This window comes from Haliaeetus leucocephalus, unplaced genomic scaffold, assembly GCF_000737465.1.
Source record: "Haliaeetus leucocephalus isolate CR32 unplaced genomic scaffold, Haliaeetus_leucocephalus-4.0 Scaffold2, whole genome shotgun sequence".
NCBI lineage: Eukaryota > Metazoa > Chordata > Aves > Accipitriformes > Accipitridae > Haliaeetus > Haliaeetus leucocephalus.
In genome coordinates, this window is record NW_010972438.1 from 2,810,434 (window position 1) to 2,831,951 (window position 21,518).

At 42.2% G+C, this 21,518-nt stretch overlaps 1 protein-coding gene across 1 annotated transcript; it reads left to right on the forward strand.

Annotated features, from left to right (window-relative positions):
• The first annotated feature begins 3,540 nt into the window (after positions 1–3,540).
• IL5RA (interleukin 5 receptor, alpha) lies at positions 3,541–18,939 on the forward strand. Its single transcript, XM_010573170.1, has 10 exons — positions 3,541–3,619; positions 4,900–5,045; positions 5,639–5,777; positions 6,302–6,434; positions 6,510–6,700; positions 7,697–7,842; positions 8,484–8,619; positions 11,831–11,927; positions 16,822–16,903; positions 18,823–18,939. Exons 1-10 carry the CDS (start codon positions 3,541–3,543, stop codon positions 18,937–18,939), a joined length of 1,266 nt encoding a protein of 421 aa, XP_010571472.1.
• The last annotated feature ends 2,579 nt before the right edge of the window (positions 18,940–21,518 follow it).

Here is a 21,518-nt window from a genome sequence, read left to right on the forward strand (position 1 = left end):
TTTGGATTTGATTTTCTAGGGGAAGAATAAATTGGGGTATCAGCAGTGGTCTGTCGGTAGCTGGCTATAGGTTATTTCTTTGCAGTCAGTCATTAAACATTTCTGCTCTTGGAAAAGTTATTAGAGAATTATCAGACTATGGTATAGAATTAACCCTCAATAAATAAAGTAGAACCATTTCTGGGCTAAACTGTGTGCTTGTATGGAGCCTTCCATCCTGTGGTTAAATCTGTAGTTCCCTTTTTCAATGCATGCTTGTCTAACTTATCATCTGCCATCATTTCTGAAGTACCTATCACATTTGTACTTGAAAGACAGCAGTTATAAAAGAAACCCACAGGGAGATGACCCAGAGGACGTTTGAACAAACAGAGCAGACTCTTCACAGAACTTTTGAGACTCTGCAGGTAACCTCCTGGGATATCTGTTGTGGTTTGTTTTTGTCTTGTTGTGCTTTGTTTGAAGACTGCAAAGGTCCTGCTTTTCAAATTCGGCTTTGCCTTATGCTGAAAAATGCATCTGGAATCTGCTTCTGACCAGCGGCTTGTGAGATAGTGGGACATGTCAGCTATAAGTAAGAAAATCATTACCTTTTAGAGGCTGTTTTCTATGGTTTGGATTTCTACTGTACTTTAAGAAGGAGTGTACCCTTTTCGAAGGGAATATATCCTTTACCTTCTGCTTATTACTTTTTACCATATATAACCAAAACACAAAGTCATTAAGGTTTTTATTTATCCTGGGAACTTACTATATCCATTTTTGTGAAGAGTGTAATCCTCTTCTAGATTTCTAGTTAACATCTGTACTTGAATACACTTATTTTGATTCTCTTTTCAGTAATTTCTCACATGAAACACACAGGGTATCACAGACTGCACAGCATTCTTATAGGCTGTGGTCTTACACAGCTACATAAATAACTCTTGCAAAAGCTGTACTTTCAATCTTAGTCTGATAGCAAGAAAAAGAAAAACAGCATTTTTAAAAACAAAGCAGGAAAAGATAAACTGAAAAGAAGCACAGGGATAATAATTGAAAACTAATCTGCATTACAGTAACATTCTATATCCAGTTTCAAATCAGTAAACTGCTGCTCAGAAAATGTTAGGTCTCTGTCTAATACCCACATGCTTTTAGACAGCAGAAGTACCTTTGAAGAGTTGATCTTTAGGATCCTTTCAAAAGCATAGGGGAAAAAATGCACCCAGAAAGGATCAGAATCCTTACTTTTTGAGGACAAAGTAAAAAAAAATTCTATAGGTAGCCAAACCCACTTTAAGTAAGCTCAAGAGAGCCAGGTTTTTAGTTGTGCTAAGTGCTAGAGCAGTCCTGAAACCAACGTACTGACATTACTCAGGTTAGTAGATGTGAATCCTAAGCAGTTGTAAAACATGAGGCCTTTTAAGGACTTTTTTTTTTTAATAATGTACTGAAGTGATTGCTTTTTTTTTAAAAAAAGTGAGTGCTCTTAACAGTGGAACTAATGAAGCTTCTTTCCCAAAGTCTCGTAGTTGTACCTGATACAGCTTTGACTGCAGCTGGGGAATCACAACCTGTCCCTCCATCTCTCTTCTGTGCAAGTGGAATGCCCTTCGGTGGGTTCTCATGTCTTTCTCACCGAGGTACTTGGTTCACATTACAAGAGCGTAATCTACTTGAAACTGCTTCTTAGCTGCTGGATTTGATTGTAGGTAGTTGGTGGGAGAGCTGCAATGAACGTAGTGGGTAATGTTAATAGGTAGGAATGCAGATATGCATGCATGCATAAAAGCACGTGCGCACACATCTGCGCAGTTCAGAGTGGTGTTCTTGGCAGAGTTGTGGGGTTATTGCTTGCATGAAAATGAGAAGCTAGTTTTTATTTTCAGGGACTTGAAGTTGATAAATTTTTACTTTTAAATAGAGAAGACAAGTTACTAGTATATTTAATAGTCTCATCAGGTAAATGAAACAATGTTTTTTGAAGTAGGAAAGAAAGCCTGATGCCAGTAATTTGTACAAAAGCACATTGGAAATGTGTGTCATGTTCTAGCAGTTTTTTAAATTAGTTTTTATCAGATATAGCAGTATAGGTGTGGCAGAGATTAGGTGCCATTGTAAACTTGTGTTCAGTCCACATAATGCCCTCCAGAATAACATAATCTTGTGAAGCAGAGATTTGCATGGTGTTCAAGTGAGAAAATCCAAAAGAACAGACTTTTTATGAATGGTAATGCAATAGGAAATAGTCTTGGAGGCATTGTGTAGGCATAAATGTACAGTGTGAATAGTAATTACCTGATTGTTTGTGATTCATATACATTTTGGAAGAACCAAAATGTCTGGCCAAAATGTCTTTCAATAACCCAACATACAGAAGAGCAAACCCTGGCTCCCCAGGAATAATCCGTTAGCAAACTCCAGAGGTTAAGTTAGCCTTGTGCACATTTGGCTAGCAGAGTAGCAGATACATACAAAATATGAATATAGATAATGAGTTGACTTGGACATTAAGAAACACACTATTGTAGATTATGTGTCATTTTAATGAACTCAGCATTCATACACCATTTTGAAAAATAGTTACTGTATAGCAGAAGTACTCCAACTGTGATCAATTGGAGTGCTTCCAGTCCCTGTGTTATTTATTGGAGGTTCAGGGAGAACTGATGGGTTAAAGGCGCTTTCTCTGCTCATTACCATCTGAAAATATTATGTTTTCCATACAAGCAATTGCTGTAGTGCCCCAGGGAAGTAGTGCGATTGGGCTGGGAGGGCGTATTTCTCTTCGGTAAGAACATTTTGGAAAGCTGCTGTTCTATATTTCCATGTTGTTTATATTAGGTTATACATGAATGATTACACACAGATTTTTTTCTCCCAGTACTTCATGAAACAATCTGTAGGAAGCATAAGAACATGCTGGTTTTAAGCATTAAAAATAGTCATTCATTTAAATTAGAAACAAACAAAATAGTTTCTCTTACACCCAATAATTAACACTGGAGAATTAGCCTTGAGGTGAGCACTGAGACTGCTTCTTTAGCAAGCTTTATTGAAATAGAAACTGGAAAGTAAATGCCAGTAAGTAGCCATTTTATATATAGTGACAGCTAAAAATATGGTTATTTCTGTTCTTGGAGTAAATGGGACTCCACTAAAAGCCCATATACCTGAACCCGACTCACTCCTCCCCATGGAGAGATGCTCTAATTCCGTGACTGCTGCTCTGAACATCTACACATGACAGCGTTTGAAACCAGTAGCTTTTTCAAAGAGAGCTGGCAAAAGCAAAGGGGGCAAAATGAAATATTGTTGGTGCTACTTATATTAAATTTAGCTATGACAAGATGCATTTTCCTGCAAGGAAAGGAGAAGAATCTATCCCCTGCAAGGTAGCAGTTTCATTCCTTTGATCATGTGGGTATGCCATGCTCCATGGTTTGTGTGCTTAACACTTGGGATTGTGTTCATTTTTTAGCTATCATCAGCCTCTGTAAAATGGTGACGAGGGACATATGCTGATACATGGCCGTTCTCATTTACCATCTAAAGATTATGGCCAGCATGATGATTATTTTTCTGATCCTCCTTTGGACAACAGACTCGGTTCAGCCAAACACACCTCAAGCTGCAGGTAAGGCATTTTCCTTCTACCAGTGTGTAGCTTTAGCACCAGTGGGTGACCAAGGCCCCTTTAAGTGTTGGTCAAAGGCACTATTCTACGCATGAATAAAAGAGCCCATGGCATGCCATGAGTACAGGACCACAGATGACCATGCTGTGTTAACATGCTTCCTGGGACAGTTATAGCCTGTCTCAGATTGCTCCCAGCCAGTGCCTGAGGACTGTTTTGCTTTGAGAAGGAAGAACCATGAGGCATGCAGATGCAAGCTGTGCCATGCCACGTGTCCTCTGGGCAAGCAGTTCCTGGCCTGGTTTATTAAACAATTTAATCCAGCCGGAGCAAAGGCATTATTCCAGATAGCCATTTTAGTTCCAGGAACAAAACTGCAGTTAGCTGCAGAAACACGACAACACAAAGCGTTGCTGGCATAATCCTGGTATATCAACAGCCTTAATGGTGACATTTTTTGTGGGCATCTCAACAAGGAACATTTTAAGGGAACCAGTTCAGGGTGGTTTGTGTTGAGGTTTTCTGAGCCTTCATGAGGCAGTTTTCCTAATGCAAGGTGCATGCTTGAAAATTGAACTAGTGGCCATCAAAGGTTGAAATCATGGGAGAAGAGAAGTGGGGACTGACATCCCTCAGCTGCCTTGGAGATGGTAATTAAGGGGGGACAGGCTCTGAAGAACTCTAGAAATGGAAGGGAGTAGATTGATTATTTCATTGCCTTGCTATTTATATGCTAACATTTTCCCCCAGCATGAGATCTTCCTCATTTCCATATGAGCCCCAGGAATCCCTCTTGCCCTGTCGTTTTAAATTATCATTCCCATCCTTCTCTGTTTTCTTCCATTTGTGCTTAATTCCTCTGTTCATCATTTTGTTTCTTCTCTTGCATATAACTTCTGGCTGTCAGCCTTCTCTCAGGCAGCCACCACGTTATGCTCTTCTGCAAGCTTATGCGGGTGAGAATTGTTTGTACAGCTGATCACTTGATCAGCCCTGTTTCAGTACAGATGCCCAGTGTCAATGTGGCTATGAGGATCAAGTTGAAAAACCTGAACCTAATTAGCAAGCCAAATGTAATATATCATTGTGATTTTCAAGTTGAAACTGTTCTAAAATTCATTTTTTAAAATACTAGAAACATTTTATAAGAAGCTGTTGACGGAATATAATATTGAAATGAAATTATTTGCTTGTATTGCTCATTGCTTGTAAACAGTTATTGCTCGAAACAATTCACTGGATTACTATGTTATGAATATTTTTGTTCTTCTCCCTTACAGTTCAGGTTTTCCCACCTGTTAACTTCACCCTTACAGTCTCTGCATTAGCACAAGTACTTTTACATTGGAAACCAAACCCTAATCAAGAACAAAAAACCTACACTATTAGATATGATGTGAAAATCCTAAGCCCTGTGCCTGAAGAGGTAAGATAAAAGTCCAGTATACTAAGAAGGTTAAATTCCTGTTGAGTTAAACATGTTGCACCAAACCAGGGTGCAGTAGGTGTGTTATGTCTCTTGAGCGATTGGCATATTGAATCACTTATTCTCTTACATCATGAATGTATACTTTGAGCACTGGAGAGATTCCCTTTCAGCTATGCTTATGGCTACAGCTCTTCTGGGACAAGGGTTAGTCTGGGAACTGGCAATCTCTGCAGTGTTCATCTTGGGGGGAAGCTGGATACTGGTTTTTAAGTGATATTGCTCCCCTTTCAAGTCATCTCACTTAATTCACATTAATGTCAGGGTATCATTAAAGTGTCAGACCATGTTTCATCACTGCTGTGTTCTATAGACAAATTTTTTGTAAGATAAAGGTGCTGCTGTCTTAAATGAGAAACCTTGCACACTTCTTGTGTGCATTATTTGTACTGTCTAGCTTTATACACTTAATATAACCAGCTAATCTAGCTGGCTGGTTTGCCTCTTTGCAAAGACTGAAGCAGTCTTTGCAGATCCCTTAATTCAGCTTGCATCACACGTGATGCTTATCTGATTTTTTTTTTTATTTCAAGTATGATACAAAGAAGACTCACAGTATCCGAACGGCTGCACTTCACAACGGTTTCTCCGCACACATTCGGACATTACTTCTCCATAATGACCTTCTGATGACAAGTGACTGGGTGAAGGAAAAACTCCCGCCTCTGCCAGGTAAGAAGAAATGCAGGGGAGGTCTGAATTTTGTGTTCTGCCCTGGTCTGTGGACTAGACATTGACAGGTGACAGGTTTAATACTTGAAAAATACAGCATTTTCCCCTCTACCTGCTACGCTGATCTTACAAAACAATTTAGTCCAGGACTTTCTCTACTGCTGTGGAGCCTGGACTACAGTCTGGAGGTGCAGAACATGGATAACCCACATAAAATTTTCTAAAAATTCCTTGCTAAGGTGAAGATAACTTACTTTTATACACTCTAGGCTATTAAAAGGTCATGTGGCCTTGGCGTACATGAAATATGTAATGGTGCTGTGTGGTACAGCTTTACTTACGCTGTTTGGGAGTCTTCATCCATCCATAACTGATAGACCTGTGTGATAAGGAAGAGAATTGGATACAATAGACATAGATATAACGGACCACAGACTGTAATCAAAATGTTTTAGCAACATGAATTTGTTACAACTTTTGTAATAAGATTTTTCTTTCTGCTTTATAATTCCTTGACTCTCCAGGTGCTCCAGAGACATCTGTCACTAATTTGTCCTGTGTTACTCGTATCACCATTTCTAGTATTGTTTCTCTCCATTGCACTTGGCTTCCTGGCCAAGGGGCACCAGAAGATACCAAGTACTTTCTATTTTACAGGTTGGTGTTTTCTCCCATTTTAGTCAGCAATGGATTTCTTTAAGAGCATCATGTCTCACAAGTATTTTAATTTAGGTATGAGACATACACTGAAGAATGTCAAGATTATATCAAAGACAAGTGGAACAGGAATACTGAGTGCAGATTTTCAGTGACTCAAATTGATCCTGAAGAGGTTGACAATCTCGTTGTAATCCACATTAATGGGTCTAGCAAGTATGCTGCAATCAAACCTTTCCAGCAGTTATTTAACCAAAATGCCATTGGTGAGTAGAAATACTTTTATTTTTTTTTTTAATTTAAAAATGTCTAGCAGGATTGTCAAAAGATTTGTGAGAGAATATTACTGGATTGACTGGTTCTTGATGCAGGTGAAAGTATGTGCTGGTTTTGCATAGACATCTTAATGAAATTGGAAGAGAGAAAACAGAAGTGGAAGGTTTTAACTAACTTTGATTTTAGTATTACAGAATGGCAAAAATAAAAAAGCTAGAAAATACAATTAGTTATTCTGTTTGTTAGCCAAAGCATTATTTCCAATATTCATTTTCAACTGATTTAGTCAATATACCTTCAGGTACAGTTTTTACTACCTTTTGTTTTACAGCCTTTCTTTAAAAGGAAGAAGATGCATGATTTCAAGATAACCATGTCCTTTTAAAGAAAGGCATTAGACTGTTGAATAAAAGGTGGTATCAACCATGACTGTCTATCACCTTTCACCCACCCAGATAATTTCTTTTCCTTCATTAGTTCCATGCCTTTCACTTTTTTTGTAAACAGGTGACATTTCCCTTTTTTCATGGCTTCACTAAGATAAAGCAGTTGACATACTTTCTTCTTCGAAATCATCCCCATAATAGCTGCTGATCCATTCTTTTGAATTTGTTCCAGTTTTCAGTAACTTTCCTGGTTACATCTGTTTGTGTTTTTTTTTTTTTCCCTGAAAAGAAGTTTTTCTAACTGTTCTATCATTATTGTCATGCTTTTGTGAAAATTAATTTGATAAGTCATCTCCCCCCCACCCCCCAGTAATCTAGTTTTCCAAAACTTTAAGTGGATTTTTAAAATTGTTTTACCTTAACTATTGTTTCCAATATAGTTATTCCTCCTAAATCCTTATCTTTTCTGTCCAAAATGTGAAATAAATTCAAGGATTGTAGGTCTTACCTGGAAACACTATCAGGTTATAAAGTGCTCCAATTGTTAGTATTTAAACTTTGCTCTATAAATAACTTACCAGTACAGTTTTCTTTTTGTAGAGAAGGTGAATGTTCCCAGAAATGTCACTGTATTCTTAGAGCAAAATGATCTCCTGGCCACATGGGAGAAGCCAATTTCTCCTTTCCCTAAAGAATGTTTTGAATACGAATTTTACCTCTTCAACTTGAAGTCAGGTAACAAGCAGGTAATTGCTTCTCTGATGCCCAAGTATTACATAGCATTCCTGTCTCTGAGCTGACTGTCCTAGATGATAGCTAGAATTTGCCTTTATGCAACCTGGTGAAAAGGTCTTCGTATTCGTGGATATGTTACAAATTTTAAAACATTCAAAATAAAACCTGCTATTAGTATATTTTTGAAACTATGGACTTTCAGTGAAAGTTGTCCTGTTTGTGACTAGGGTTCAGCAGAGCCAAAGTCTCATCAGTTTTCATATTTTTCCTCTTTTTCTGGATGTCATTTATGTCTGCAACAGACTATCCCCAAGAGAAGTAGGAAAGCAGAACGATAAAAATTGGAGTTATTCAGTTTTATGCATCTGGGTTCAGAACAGTAGGAGGATGAACAATTCTGAAAATCCAGCATTAATTGTCTTAAGGAAGAATGCAAAAATAAGGCATCTTTCAAGAATTTGCCCTGAAATATTGGCATATTATGAGAGAAAATACACCTATAGAAGTAGAGATCTTACTTCAAAGACAAAGCCAGATGCTCACTGTTAATCTAGAAAAAGTTTAAAAAAAAAGATAAACATGATTAAAGTTTGTTTTCTGAATTGTTTAGTCTTAAGTAATCTATAACAGTACCATATTGTTTTCCTAACAGATATTGAAAATATCCTCAAACGACTTCAGATTACGGATTGATGTTACCAGCAGGTATTCAATACAAATAAGAGCTAATCACCACATATGTTGTACGAGAGGATTTTGGAGTGACTGGAGTGAAGTTATTTATGTTGGTAAGAATGACATGCTTCTGTCTTCTAGTGAATATTATTGCATTGCTGGAAAGCAAATGCTGCCTAATCATGAGCATGCACAACACCATGTAATTTTAACAGAAGCCAGGAAAATAGGCATTTGAAGAAAGAAACTGACTTCTTAATGCCAAGGGGAGTTAAATCTGTGTTCCAAAAAAAATTAAAAAAAATCTCTCAAGCAAACTTTTGGACATATGGGGGGATGTTTAGACAGTGGTTTTTTTTACATGCTTAAGTTTTGAGAAACTGCTTTAAACTAGCTTAAGGCCTAAGTTCTAGGTAAGGCCTTTCAGTTGCATTACTTCCTTTAGTTTTTACACGAGTTTCCCTGGCATGCATTGTGATGTTCATGCTGGAAATTAATATGAGTGATCATGTGAACTATTACTTTACTGGAGCTATCTTAACTCTTAAATGTTGGGGGGAAAAAGAGCATGCTTTTAGCATCTTTGGAACATGATAATTTGCCCCACTTTGTTCTGTATTTCCTGCTTGCTGAACATGTTTTTCTGAAAACAACAGTTTCTTTATCACGGCACGTTATCAACTGTTTCTTCTTTGACATCCTCCTTTGCTCTTATCTTTTGAGTTTCTTAACTTCCTGGTTTTCATTAAAAAAAAAAAAAAAAGTCCCTAACACTCTCCTGTTTACTACAGTTTTCCCTTTTACATCTATTTGCTAGTGAATGCGATTAAATCTGCTGGTGTTTTGCTGCCTTACTCTTAATACATCCCCTTGACCTTCCCACCTGGCTCCATGGTGCTGACAAGCCCTTGGGAAGAAAAGCTCAGCAACCTGACCACTCACCCGGGGCAGGGGGGATGACCAAACATCTCATTAATAAAGAAAACCGGGCCTGTTTATTAGCCTCATGCACCTATCCGGGAAATATTTGGATGAGGCCAACTTTAAGACCAGTAGACCTCTTCTGACCCCGTACCCTGAGAAAAACACTGGCCTAGATTGTCCATCCTGTAGCAGCAATCCTCCAACTTTGTTAAAAACTGAAACACAATTCTGGTTTCTTTCCTTGGGCTGTGGTGGTGTTTAGAAGCATTACAGTCAAACAAAGCTAGATAAAAATCATCAGTGCAGCCAAGTAGGCTGGACACCTTCATTAACTATGTGTGGCAGCCTGATACAAATCAAATCTGTGAAGCTGTAGGTACATGTGAACAGCCACTGCCAGGGTGCACAGTTTAAAAGACGCACAGGTAAAGTTTTGGGCTGAGAAGTACCTCACAGCATGTTTGTGCTGTCCTGATTCTGCTTTCCCAGCAAGGCTGAAAGATTTGAGGGTCCCTCTCTGTGAGCCAGAGCACTTTTGGAGCTGTCTCTGCTGCACAGCATGACGACGACTGAGGAACCTGGAAACATCGCCTTTATGGATGCCTCTACTCACGCACTGCACTTATCAAATATGAAAAATTCATTCTGATGGTAAAAAAAAAAAAAAAGTTAGTCTTCCATGAAAATTTACTTAGATCTCAAAATATCCAAGGACAGGTCCACTTACTTCAGTTTTTCTTATGAAAAGGGTTTTTTAGAGGCTTGCTGCAGTTCACTGACACAATCCATGTTATTGCATAAGTCGCTGGGTTTCAGTACATACTTCAGCCAGTCTTGTTAGCATTGCTGTTGCTCTGTGGCTCTGAGGAGGTTTCATCTGTTCCCTCCCTTTCACGTATTACGTGGACACCTCTCACTGGGCAGGTGCATGTGCTTGTGCTGGTTTGCAGTGGTGTTGGTGTGCGGGGCTGGGCTGGTACCGCCGGGCACATCTCGGAGAGAAGCCGGAGGAGGATCGCGCCAGGCAGGACCCCAGAGCCACAGCATGGCCTCTCCAATGCTGCTTCTCCCACACCTTTACTCCGAGTTGCAGTGAGACCGTGTTGCCTGATCCTGCCTTTTTGGGGCCATTGCCAACCGAAATAAGATGGAAGAGACTTAGGACTTGCCATTTTTGGTTTGGAAAACAGAGACACTTCCCAGCCTTCATGCTGGGATGCTTAAAATTGGTTTATGGGACTTAACCATTTTCCACAGTTTGCTGCCCCAGTCATCCTCAAGACTTACGTGAAGCATAACTCATTGACAGTTACATCCTAAATCTTATTTTCTTCAAAGACAAGTGGTAACCCTGAAGACAAAATAAACCATCCTAACCCATTTGTAATTGCAAGGTTGACTGTGTACCCCTGTCGGAGTGGTATGGAGGCGCAGGACGGATCACACAGCCCGGCTCATGGCGTCATCCACACGCTGCTCTCAGGGACTGCCATGCAACTGCAGGCGTCAGCAGAGACAGCAGGCTCAGCTCCTCATTTCTCAGAAACAAAGCTGGCCACAATTGAATATTGTTTTGTCTACAGCACCAATAAACCCAACACTCCTGCTGCTGGCCGATTTATGTCCTTTCAATTACCTGGTAATGGCAGTGCTGGCACCTTGATGCATAGGACAGGCAGTTATCGTAAGCACACACGGACTCGGCAGCCTTTTGAAAACGCAGTTCGGTGTAGTCTCTGTTATATAGCATAATGTGGCACAAAATAATGGTCGTGGTCACTGAGCACTGCCTTTTCAAAACAGAAACATTGACCTTGATAGAAATACCTGTGTCTGCTCACAGGCAGAGGCAGCAGAGAAATTCTTCCTGAGGAAATGTATCAGCAACCAGTTCACAAGAAAAATGGGGGATTTCAATGTCTTTTTTACAGGCAAGTTTAGGAAGCCAGAGAAATCCAGTTCCTGGCTAGAGAGGAGTAATAGAAGCGAAGAATGGTTTAATGGAAAACAAACATTTTGAGCCTGAGATCAGTAAACAGTGTCTTTACTGAGTACCAGTCGTGTGCTTGCTGCATGGCATCGCGTGTGTCAGGACGGCAGCTAAAGGACCGTATTGTCCTTCTGGTGGGCCTGGCTCCTCATGCTTCTTGGCCTGTTCTCTCCTTCAGGTCAAAATGAAAGAAATTTATTGTTGAAATTAGAAAGTCAGTTTCATGGAAATTGTTCTTGAAGCTCTGCGTTTCATTTCTAATTCTAGATACCAATTCTTCATTGTTTGCATGTTAATTTGTGATCTGAATATAATCACATAAAACAGCTGATGAAATCTTTTGGAAGAGTGTGTTTAAAATAATCTGCACTAAAATAATATATTTAATTTCTTTTTTTCTTGAAATTCAGGGCAAAACAAACTGGAGAATCCCGTAGCCTGGATTCTCGCTGTGCTTTGTGTATTCACGTGCTGCACATTCCTGCTTGTTGCTATAATATGCAAAATGTAAGTATCATCATCTTCTTTTTAATTCTTTTCTTTTTAAGAAAGGGCACTAAGTTTGGTATTCAAGCATAATTATACAAAGCAAAAGTACTGAAAAGTAATAATTAGCCTCAATTATCAACAATAACATTCAGCAAAATTGTTGGGGTAAGAGCGTTATTCAATGTAATCTTAAATGACAAAACCATATACTGAGTGAGGTGAATTTGTTAAAAATCTTTTTGTCCTTATCTCGTTTCATCACTTAAATGGATCTGGTTGGGTCAATGATTTCCCAAGCAGGACTCTGTCTTTAACTGTGGTGAAAGCTGCGGTGAGCATCTTTCATGGCTAAAATGTACAGATCAATATTTTCTCAGTCTCGTCCAGCTCAGCCTGTAGACATACTTTCTATATTGGGCCCTGGACATGTAGTCTGAATTTCAGCTGACATCAGAGTGTAGTACATGCTCTGAAGAGGTAAAAATTCAGTGCTTTTGTGCTTGCTGCTCCTTTTGATCTGTTAACAGCAAGTGTACTGAACTATTGTTTGCTTAGAGTTTTTGAACTATTTGTTTAGTTTATTTTTAATTACTACAGAGGATATGGATGCCATGTAGTAAAAACACATGACATATAGCCAAACTTCCCAAAATGTGCTGTGAAGAAACCCAGATACACTTTGGATTACACTTTGGATTTCTGTAGCTGTGACTAGTCAAATCATAAGTGATGGCTTAAAGGATCAATGTAATTACAAGCTTCTCCCCTGAAACATGCATCAAGCAGCAATTATCAGTCCACAATAAACACAGCTCCCAGTAATGTAAGTGCTGTCCTTGACTCTGCTAATTTCTTATTAATTTCTTTAATGCCTTTTAATTTATTGGTCATCCTGATGTGTCCTTGGCTATTTTCCTTCCCATACCACATTTCCTTTATCAAATAAAGGTCTTGTCTACAGGAATGTTACATTAGAATAACTGTTATTTACTCTCCCTAAAGTGTCCGGTGTCTATGATAACCTGTTCTTAAGTCAATTTAATTAGCATAGCAGGTCACAATAAGCAATCCTTTTTGGAACAAGGTAGATTAACTCCCCAGAGAGTTTATTCATGTTATGCTTTGTATGCACTTGTTCCCAACTATGCAGCCTTGTTGTATTGGTGGAAATCCCCAAACTGCTCTTGCTCACGTCACTGATGATTGACCTGTCTGTACAGCTGTAGGTCCTTCACTGCTCCAGCATCATCTTCATCAGCTCTCTCCTCTCTCTTTGGGAGAGCAAAACACCAACACCAGTTAGTAGCAGTCATACTGCTCCATGTTTTCCTGTGGAGTTCTGCGAATATTTGGATATTATGCGGTTACCCCCTGCGGAGATCCTGAAATAGATATAGGGGGAGCAACAGGTATAGGGGAAGACTTCTACTCAAGGACCAGATTGAAGCTGCTGTGCTAATGCATTTTATGAACTTTAATACATTAGGCAAATTTAAGCTAGCTTTTCCAGGTTCAGCTGCTTGATGCTACATTGGTTGCTTCTAGGAGTCTCTCTCTGCCTGGCTAGTATAGAATTCCCTAGCACCCAAAGTCTCATTACATTCCATCTTTGCCAAAGTGATTAAAATTTTATCTGCTTGCTGCACTGAATTTCACAAAGTTGCTAGCTTTACTCCACCCTTCCCAAGCTGCTTCTTGCTTAGTGTCCTTGCCACTTCTCTAATCCCCCAGCCTGCTCTGGCAGGTGGGAAGTGTAAGAAGATGAAATAGAGTTCTTAGCCTGCTCATTTGTTGTATCTGCAGATATTAAAAAAAGAAAAATAGAACAGGTTCCCTAGATCACAGTTTCATTAGTAGTCTCAGTTTCTACTGCTGTTGAAAATTCATGAAGTGTACCATGCAATTCAAGCCACAGAATCATTTCAAATTTCATACGATTTGAAGCCATTATAAGGAATTTCATTATAGCAAAGAGTTCTATAAATTTTTCTGTGTGCTTCCTGGTGATTCCAGGCATCAGAGATGCAGCCCACCATTTGGGAGAAATGCTACAAGGCAAAGTAGCCCTTTGGGACTGTTTGGATAGTCTTTTCCCTTCACTTACTTGCAGTAGCTGATGTGGTTACTGTCTTGATAAAAAGCACAATTGAATGTTTTCCTAGTTTGCCCTCTGTCTTTATGAATTAGCATCTTCTGTACTTCCTTGGGCTGTACCTTGGAATAACATTTTCTCCTGGAGGTGAGCCCACAGGAGGATGTAGTTAATAACTTGCTGCCAGCTGCTCTCTACTTAATTGACATGAGGACAGTCAGTAGCCCTCCATACCCTGAAATAAATGTGGTCATAACGACCTCCGCCAGGTACCCCTCCCTCTTCTGCACCCCACGACCAGCAGTCACCAGCCACCCGCTACAGGGAAGTCGTTTGGAAAATGTCACAGGGAATCTGGGTGGAGGCAAGACACTAGAAAAGGCGCTCTAACATACTGTGAAAACAAATATTTCATCAATCTCATCGTAGCGGTTAGAAGAGGGAAAAGAAGAACTTGTTCTCCTACTTACTTCTCTTTATTTATCTTTGGCTTTTTCGTGTCACAGCCTGTGGGAAAAGTGGCAAATTTCAGAAAGGCAGACACAGCACAATCATTGGAGGGCCTGAAACACTGAGTTAAGGCACGAGGGTCCCGTGGGGTGTTTCCAAAGCCTGAAGGTCCAGGTAGCGCTAATGGAAAGGGCTGTGCTCTAACCCATGTAGAGACAAGCAGAGATAACTGGAACACTTTTTGTGACAAGATATTTAATCACATAACTCCAACTTTCCAGTGTCCTGCAAAAAAGACCAAGACCATTCTGAGGGCACCACTGCCACCACCCCCACCAATGCCTCACTGCAAAGACTCTTGCACCTGAGGGGCAACCAGCCCCTATGAACACAAGTGTGCTTCTGCCTCATTTCTGTTGGGCATTTGTGCATCCCTCCTTAAGTGCTTCTATTCCAGAAGCAACATGTAACTTATGCTTTTTGCTGACTCAATAAATAATTTTGATATGGCTCCATCAAAATCTTTTATTGACAAACAGCACAACTAGAAACGTGCCAATTCCAAACAAAACCAAATCTTGTTGGTTACATTGCACAGCAATAGCATAAATCAAAGCCACACTCGGAGCTGAAATAAGATGCAGGTGAAACCATGTGGTCTCCAGGGCCTTCCTCCTGAAAGGCTTGGGAGACCCAGTGGAGCGCAGGAGCCGTGAAGACAACAGCGCTTGCAAAGCTAACCTGGGTATGGTCACAAAGACCTAACCCTTGGCAGGAAAGCTGGGAAGAGTAGAGGTGATGCCAGGTACTGGAGCGTAAATATTGGCACTCATCCCAGTCCCACTCCTGAGTTACACCAGCAGCCACCTTACTGTCCCACTCTGCTGGTGGTGACCACACCGCCTGATCTGTCCTCTGCAGCCAGCAGTGGTTGGACTGCATTCAGCATTTCAGCAAAGGGGATGCAAATGTCCCCTAAAACCAACTCACTCGCGCCCTGCTTTTCCTCCCCGTATTCCCACTTCTGGCTGTATACCTCCGTCACAAACCCTCGTCCATGTGCAGCAAAGGGGAGATATCCCACAGCTTGCTTGGTCAGGTCTATCGTGTAAGCAGTGGTATGGCCCTTCCCTTTGCCTCATAATTAATTAAGTGTCAATGTCTCCTTCAAGGCAGCAGCAGCTCAGTCAGGAAGGTTTAGCTCCAAACTGATAGTCAGAAAATATTATTCCTCCTCACCTCCCTGGTGAGGAGGAATAATAGGATAAAAGAAAACTTGACAGAACTCAGAAAGCTTTTGGAAGAAGAATAGTCATAAGAACATAAGCATTGAACTAACCAGACATCAGCCAGGAGAACTGTCACAAAATAAATGAGGCAGAGGAGCAGATCTGCCCTTGGTCCCAGCCTCTAGGTCTCCACACCTTGGCCACGTCTCTGCTTCACGGATGTCAGGCTTGCTCCACAGAACAGGCTCCGGATACTAATTCTGGGCTAAATCCTATAATCTTCACTCAGGCCAAGTTCCCATTAAAATCTGGCCCTATTTGGACATCGTGCTATCCAGGGGCAGAGATAGTGAATGCGTTTTGGTGATCGAAATGTGAAGTCTGTACTCTGGGAGATATCAAAGACAAGAAAAAGTTCACTCTGCAGCACTTGCTATCACAAAAATACATATGCCTGTATGCTTGAGCCAGACTAAAGAGTGTCAGGCAGGGAAGGAGTATCTCAAAGGGTGTTACCAGGATGAGTTATTACACTGCGAAGTAGAACCGTTTGCTGTCAGTCATCTCTGGTCCCGTTCCTTGCCTCCTCCTTGTTCCCTCAGCACACAATTATTTGCAGTTGCTCTCCCACCATGAGACATGGGCAGATTATGTCCTGAAACCAAAGTCTGAGCAAGAGGCAGCCTGTCTTGAATGTCCAAACAAAGTAGATGACAACGCAGCCCTTGGGAAGAATGCGAGCACTAACGGGCAGATCAGAGCAATTAATTTCTCTCCAAGACAGGCCTATTGCTGGCTGTTAAAAGCTGTGGCAATGCCCCCTTGTATGGGACCTTCCAGCCCAGCTCTCTGCAGCGGCTGTGATGGGAGAGGCTGATGGGGGAGAGGTGTCCAGAAGTGTCCTGGTAGGAATGGCATACCTGCCCTGTCCTCAGGGTGTCCGCTGGTGGACCATTATCCCTTACTTTCAGCCCTTTTGAACCTGCTGCTGCCGTCAGATGCCGATGACTGAGTGGGGCAGGAGGGCTGGTGGTGCAAGGAGATGTGTCTTCTTGCAGGGCTAAACACGTGCTGCTTGTTGGATACATCATCCATCACGAAAAGCAATTCTTTCACATCTCTCCACTACTGTTTTTTGCAGAAACCAAGTATGGAGTAAACTGTTTCCACCAATTCCAACACCCAGCAACAAATTCAGAGATCCCTTCCCAAATGACTATGAGGTAAAATAACTTACTTTTTTTTTTTTTTTTTTTTTGGTTAGAAGGAATGCTTGTGTTTGTGTGCTGCTCTTTCCCTGTAGGGCTGTGGGCATATAGCCTGTTACAGGTCAGTTAAAGCCTTTTGACCTCTTAGAATTTCTCATGTCTGTATGAAATGTGGACTACATTGTCAAATGTGTTGTGCAGAACATGCCAAATGGGAAATTTGTGGGTGCTGTTAACGTAATGATACGCACAGCCCTGACTATAACATGGGGTTAGCCATTGAATTTAGCAATTTGTGAGGCTGTTCTTGCAATCCTAACTGCTGTGGTCGGGTCTCACCTGGCTGTGTGGCCACCTCCTCTGCCAAGGACAGGTCCCAGTCTGCCATAGCTCTGGATCTGGCCTTGTTTGTAGAGGAAATGTTTTGGGGAGGGCTAAAAAAGAACAAAAGGATTAAGTGCTACTGTCGAGTGCTTTTCTAATATGCACCGAATTTCAGGCACACAGTGTGGTACCTATGTCTCTGCCTTTTGTACGGATATGCAGTGTAGTTGCTCCTTCCACCGAGCACAGCCAGGCAGATAGCTCTGCTTTGGCAGGGACTGGAGGTTTGCTCCTGGAGAGCTGATTTATTTTGTGAAACCTAACAATGGGAAATGTTTTGGTCCTACTGTTAAGCTGGTCTTAAGCCTTATTATGTTTGCTGTTACTTCCTGATAAATACATTTGCCTTACAGATAAGATAAAACTCCTCATTGTCTGCTCAAGGGAAGTGCTGCTCAGTAACTTGATTTTAATTTGTCCCCTTAGAATAGGGGTTTGATTTTCTGGGTATTGTTCTTATTCCATAGTCTGGACAAGGAAACAGGCTTAAAAGATTATCATATAATGTTTGTTTTTAATTAAAGTCAGTGGTATAAAATAACATGACTTAGGGTATCACAAATAAGAATATGACAAATAGCAAATATTAACACTGCAGCTAGAAAATGTGGGCTTACAGAGGCTGTTTCACATTCCCCAAAACCAGCACTGCCTTGTATTTAGTCGTCTCTTTATTTGAAGTGAGCTCGGTGCGGGTAGGTGATACTAGCTGGAGGCTTTCTGCTGGCAGCACGGCCACAAGGATAGTGGCACCAGCAGGGAGAGGTGAGGACACGGCCCTGGTGTCTCTGCTGAGGTCACCCGGGACAGCGAAACCCCCAGCAGCTGTTTGTTGTGGGCACCGAGTTCCTAAATTCATAAACAGTGGGGTGAGGTGATGAAAGCCCAGCGCAGTGATGGCAGCATGGCCCGTGGGAACCGCGCTCGGCCCCGAGGAGCAGCTCTGCCTCCCGCTGCCCCTGCAGGCTTCCGAGCTGCTGAACCGCTGCTTTCTCCTTCCTTCTGCAGGTCACCCTGTCCCTGCATGCTTGCTTGCGCAACTCTGCTCGGTACTGAGGGGTCAGGATGTGGCCCCACAAGTGGGCTTTGCTGCTGGGTATTCAGAAAAATTTGCATGCCTTGTAACATGCCCTCCAGCTCCTCCTGGGGTTCTTCGTCCTTGGCTAGAGGGGTGTCTGGTGGGCCACCCTGGTCAACTGTGTTGTGCAAAACATGCCAAGTGGGAAATCTGTGGGTGCAGAGGGCTGCTGGCTCGAGGGACAGAGTGATGAGCAGCCCTGTGAGAACTTCAGTGGGAATGTGAACTTTCTGGTAAAATTCTTCTGTTGAACCCAATGCTCTTTCTCAGCTCTTGCCTCATGGAACATTTTGGGTGAATCCCTCTCTAAATGCACCAACTTGAAACGTTGTTTTGCAAAAACATGTTAAGTAAGGACTTTGCAGCATTTGTTTCATAACGAATTTCAACACAGGCTAAAAACAGTATGTCATGACTCCTCTCTTAATTAGCGCAGCCCAATTGATAACCCATTTACCTCCCAACTTGCCAGCTAAAAGCGGTGTTTGCTTTCCAGAGAGCACGTACCTACACCAGCGAGACGGAGACCGAGTTCAGCAGCTTTGCTGAAGATCTCTACTGCAGCACCCTTGACGACTCTGTCTTCTGAGAGGCTGCATGGCCTTGGCATGCCACCCAGCATCACCGGAGCGGGCTTCGTGTCACCTCTGCTGCAGCAGCGTTTCCAACCAGGGGAGGAGGACTTGCTTCCATGAGGCACCTTGTGTAATGATAAGCTACTAAACAAGAAGTCCCAGTTTAAGCAGGATTTAAGTATGCAGTACAAGGGCTGTGTAGGAAAAAAAACATTCTGGAAAAGAGCTAATGGCTTTTTTTCTGGTTGACAGCTCAATCTTTTGGATTTTTTGTTTTGTTTTAAATAACTGTGACAACTCAAGCTGCAAAATGCAAAGTGGGACTTGGTGCAGCCCTGTGTATGGCAGCAAGGTACCCAGCCGTGGTCCCTGGCAGTGACCAAGGTGGGTCAAATCCTAGGAAAAGAGTAAAACAAGCTGTAGAGCACCCTAGTTCTGTCATCCCTGGTGCTGCACGGCTACAGCAAATCCATCATGAGAATTGGGACCCACACCTGGCCTTCACTGATATGTTTTGTAATAAAACAGCGTGAACTCAGCAAATAACCTGAATAACCTCCATGGAAATGCAGTTCATTGATGAAGGGAGCGTCTGTCTGTGCTGTGTGGAAGCTGTGAGCTGTGTAGCCAGACCGCTCCTGTGTGGAGACTGCTTGATAGTGCAACGGGCAGGCCATGCCTGACGTGGCAGTGTCCATCTTGTACTGCATAAAGGTACTTACATCTTGCAATTTAAGTAAACATAGCGCCAATTTTGGATGTTGGGAAAAGGCTGTCTCAGGTGCAGGGCTTTATAAACCCCCAAAGCCTCTGGATTTTATAGGCTATTTAAGACGCGGTTACTTTGCTTATGCAGCTGACACACAATTAGAGTCTTACTACTTTTGTGCACAAAGCTAGCACCTTGCCTTGCTACTTTGGTACACACAGGTAGCCCATTGCCTTGTTGTTCGTGTGCACGCAGCCGGCACCTTGCTGCCACAAGCAGAACTCCCAAAATGTCTGGGTTTGTGTGCGTGGCAGGTTCTGCAGGTGGCCTGGGGTGCTGCACGGGTTGTGTGCGCTGCAGGCCTGCGAGGAGCCGCGTTTAAACCTACAGTAAATTCACCGCCTAGGAATTGAAAACTATTTGGGGAAATAGCTATGAAACACTGCAGAAAACTGACAGGAGTCAGTCACCTGCACTCCCCCAGCCTGGACCCTGCTGTGCCAGGCACACAGCGAGAGCTGGGGAGGGGAACAGTCTCCTACTCTCAGATTTTTCCTGTGAAGTTCCGAGATATTGGTAAAAATGTCTATGCTCGTGTAGTTGTGCTGCCAGGTGGACAAAGACACTCAACTAACGATACCTCGATGCCTGCTGCATGCCTCTCCTCGGGTGTCCTGACTGTCCGGCACACAGAGGAGTCCCTGCTGTTTATTCCTCTCCTGGTTTGTGGAAGTTTATTTTTTCTTCAGGTTATTTTCTTCCTTCTTGTAAGATTTGTACAGTTTGCGGAAGAGAGGAGGCATTTTTAAGATCTTGGTTTCCTTGGGGCTTAGAAGTCCCCACCTTCTGGCTGCGTGAACCGGTGGGGCTGCGATGGCTGACGACTGCGCGGGAATCACGGCAGCCGGCTGAGACTGCAGTCTGCGTGCTGCGAGACCCCGATTTCAGCATGGAACAAGAGCTTCGCCTGTGTTTCTTACGCTCCCCTCTTCTCAACGAGGGAAAGAGTGTCCGGCTGCCCACCCAGGTGCTCACCGGGGGCTGCAGGACGGGGGGAGGCACGGGAGACTCGCAGTCAGCTCATTTTCAGTACAAAGCTCCTTTGCAGGCTCTTGCCTTTGACGTCAGCTGGCAGCATCTGCAAAAGGACAAGAAGGGATCGGTTGTGCTTCCTGGCACCAGTAAAGTTTACAGGGGGGGGAAGAAAAAAAAAAGAAAAATGGCATAAACTGCTAAACTTCTTTAATTGCACCTGCAGAACAAAGCACAGCCTGGGAATGCAGAGTTTTCAAGTGTACAGTAATTAAAGAAATGTGCCAAGGACTTCTTGGTGCTCTTAAGAGGCTTTCTGAGTTGCAAGGAGCTGGGCTCCTCCTTCGTGTGCAACTTCAGCTGCTGTCAGGTAATTTTGAAAATCCAAGCCCAATACCACAACCTGTTTTTCTTTGCTGTCTGTTGTTCCATCTTAAATGAACCCAGTTTGAGACGGTGTCGGTTTTTGTTTGTGCTTTGTTTACTTCCATTGTGTAATCCACCAAGCGAGTTACCAAATAAACCTGCCTGAAACCACTTGAACAACTCGGGCTTTGACCTCTCTGGCTGCGGACCACGAAGGTCTCTTGTTCTTGCGGAGTTCCTTCTGCTTCCAAGAAACCTCCCGTCTGTCGAGCTGGCCAGAGGTGGGGTTAAGCACATTAACAAAGAATAAAAAGAAAGATTTGACCCAGCACGTAAATTGTTTGGAAAGTGCCTAACGTAATTGAGTTCCCAGGTGCTACAGACTAAAAATAATTATAATAAATGAACCAGTTCTCATCTGGGTGAAATAGCATGGCTACATCAAAATTAATGCAGCTCATTAATATAACAATGTTTGTGGCTCAA

Excerpts from the sequence above, each read along its gene's own strand:
- IL5RA (XM_010573170.1), top strand. The coding sequence starts at position 3,541 with ATGGCCAGCATGATGATTATTTTTCTGATCCTCCTTTGGACAACAGAC. Across the intron at positions 6,435-6,509 it reads AAGTACTTTCTATTTTACAG|GTATGAGACATACACTGAAG; the intron begins GTTGGTGTTTTC and ends ATTTTAATTTAG. Across the intron at positions 11,928-16,821 it reads GTTGCTATAATATGCAAAAT|AAACCAAGTATGGAGTAAAC; the intron begins GTAAGTATCATC and ends TGTTTTTTGCAG.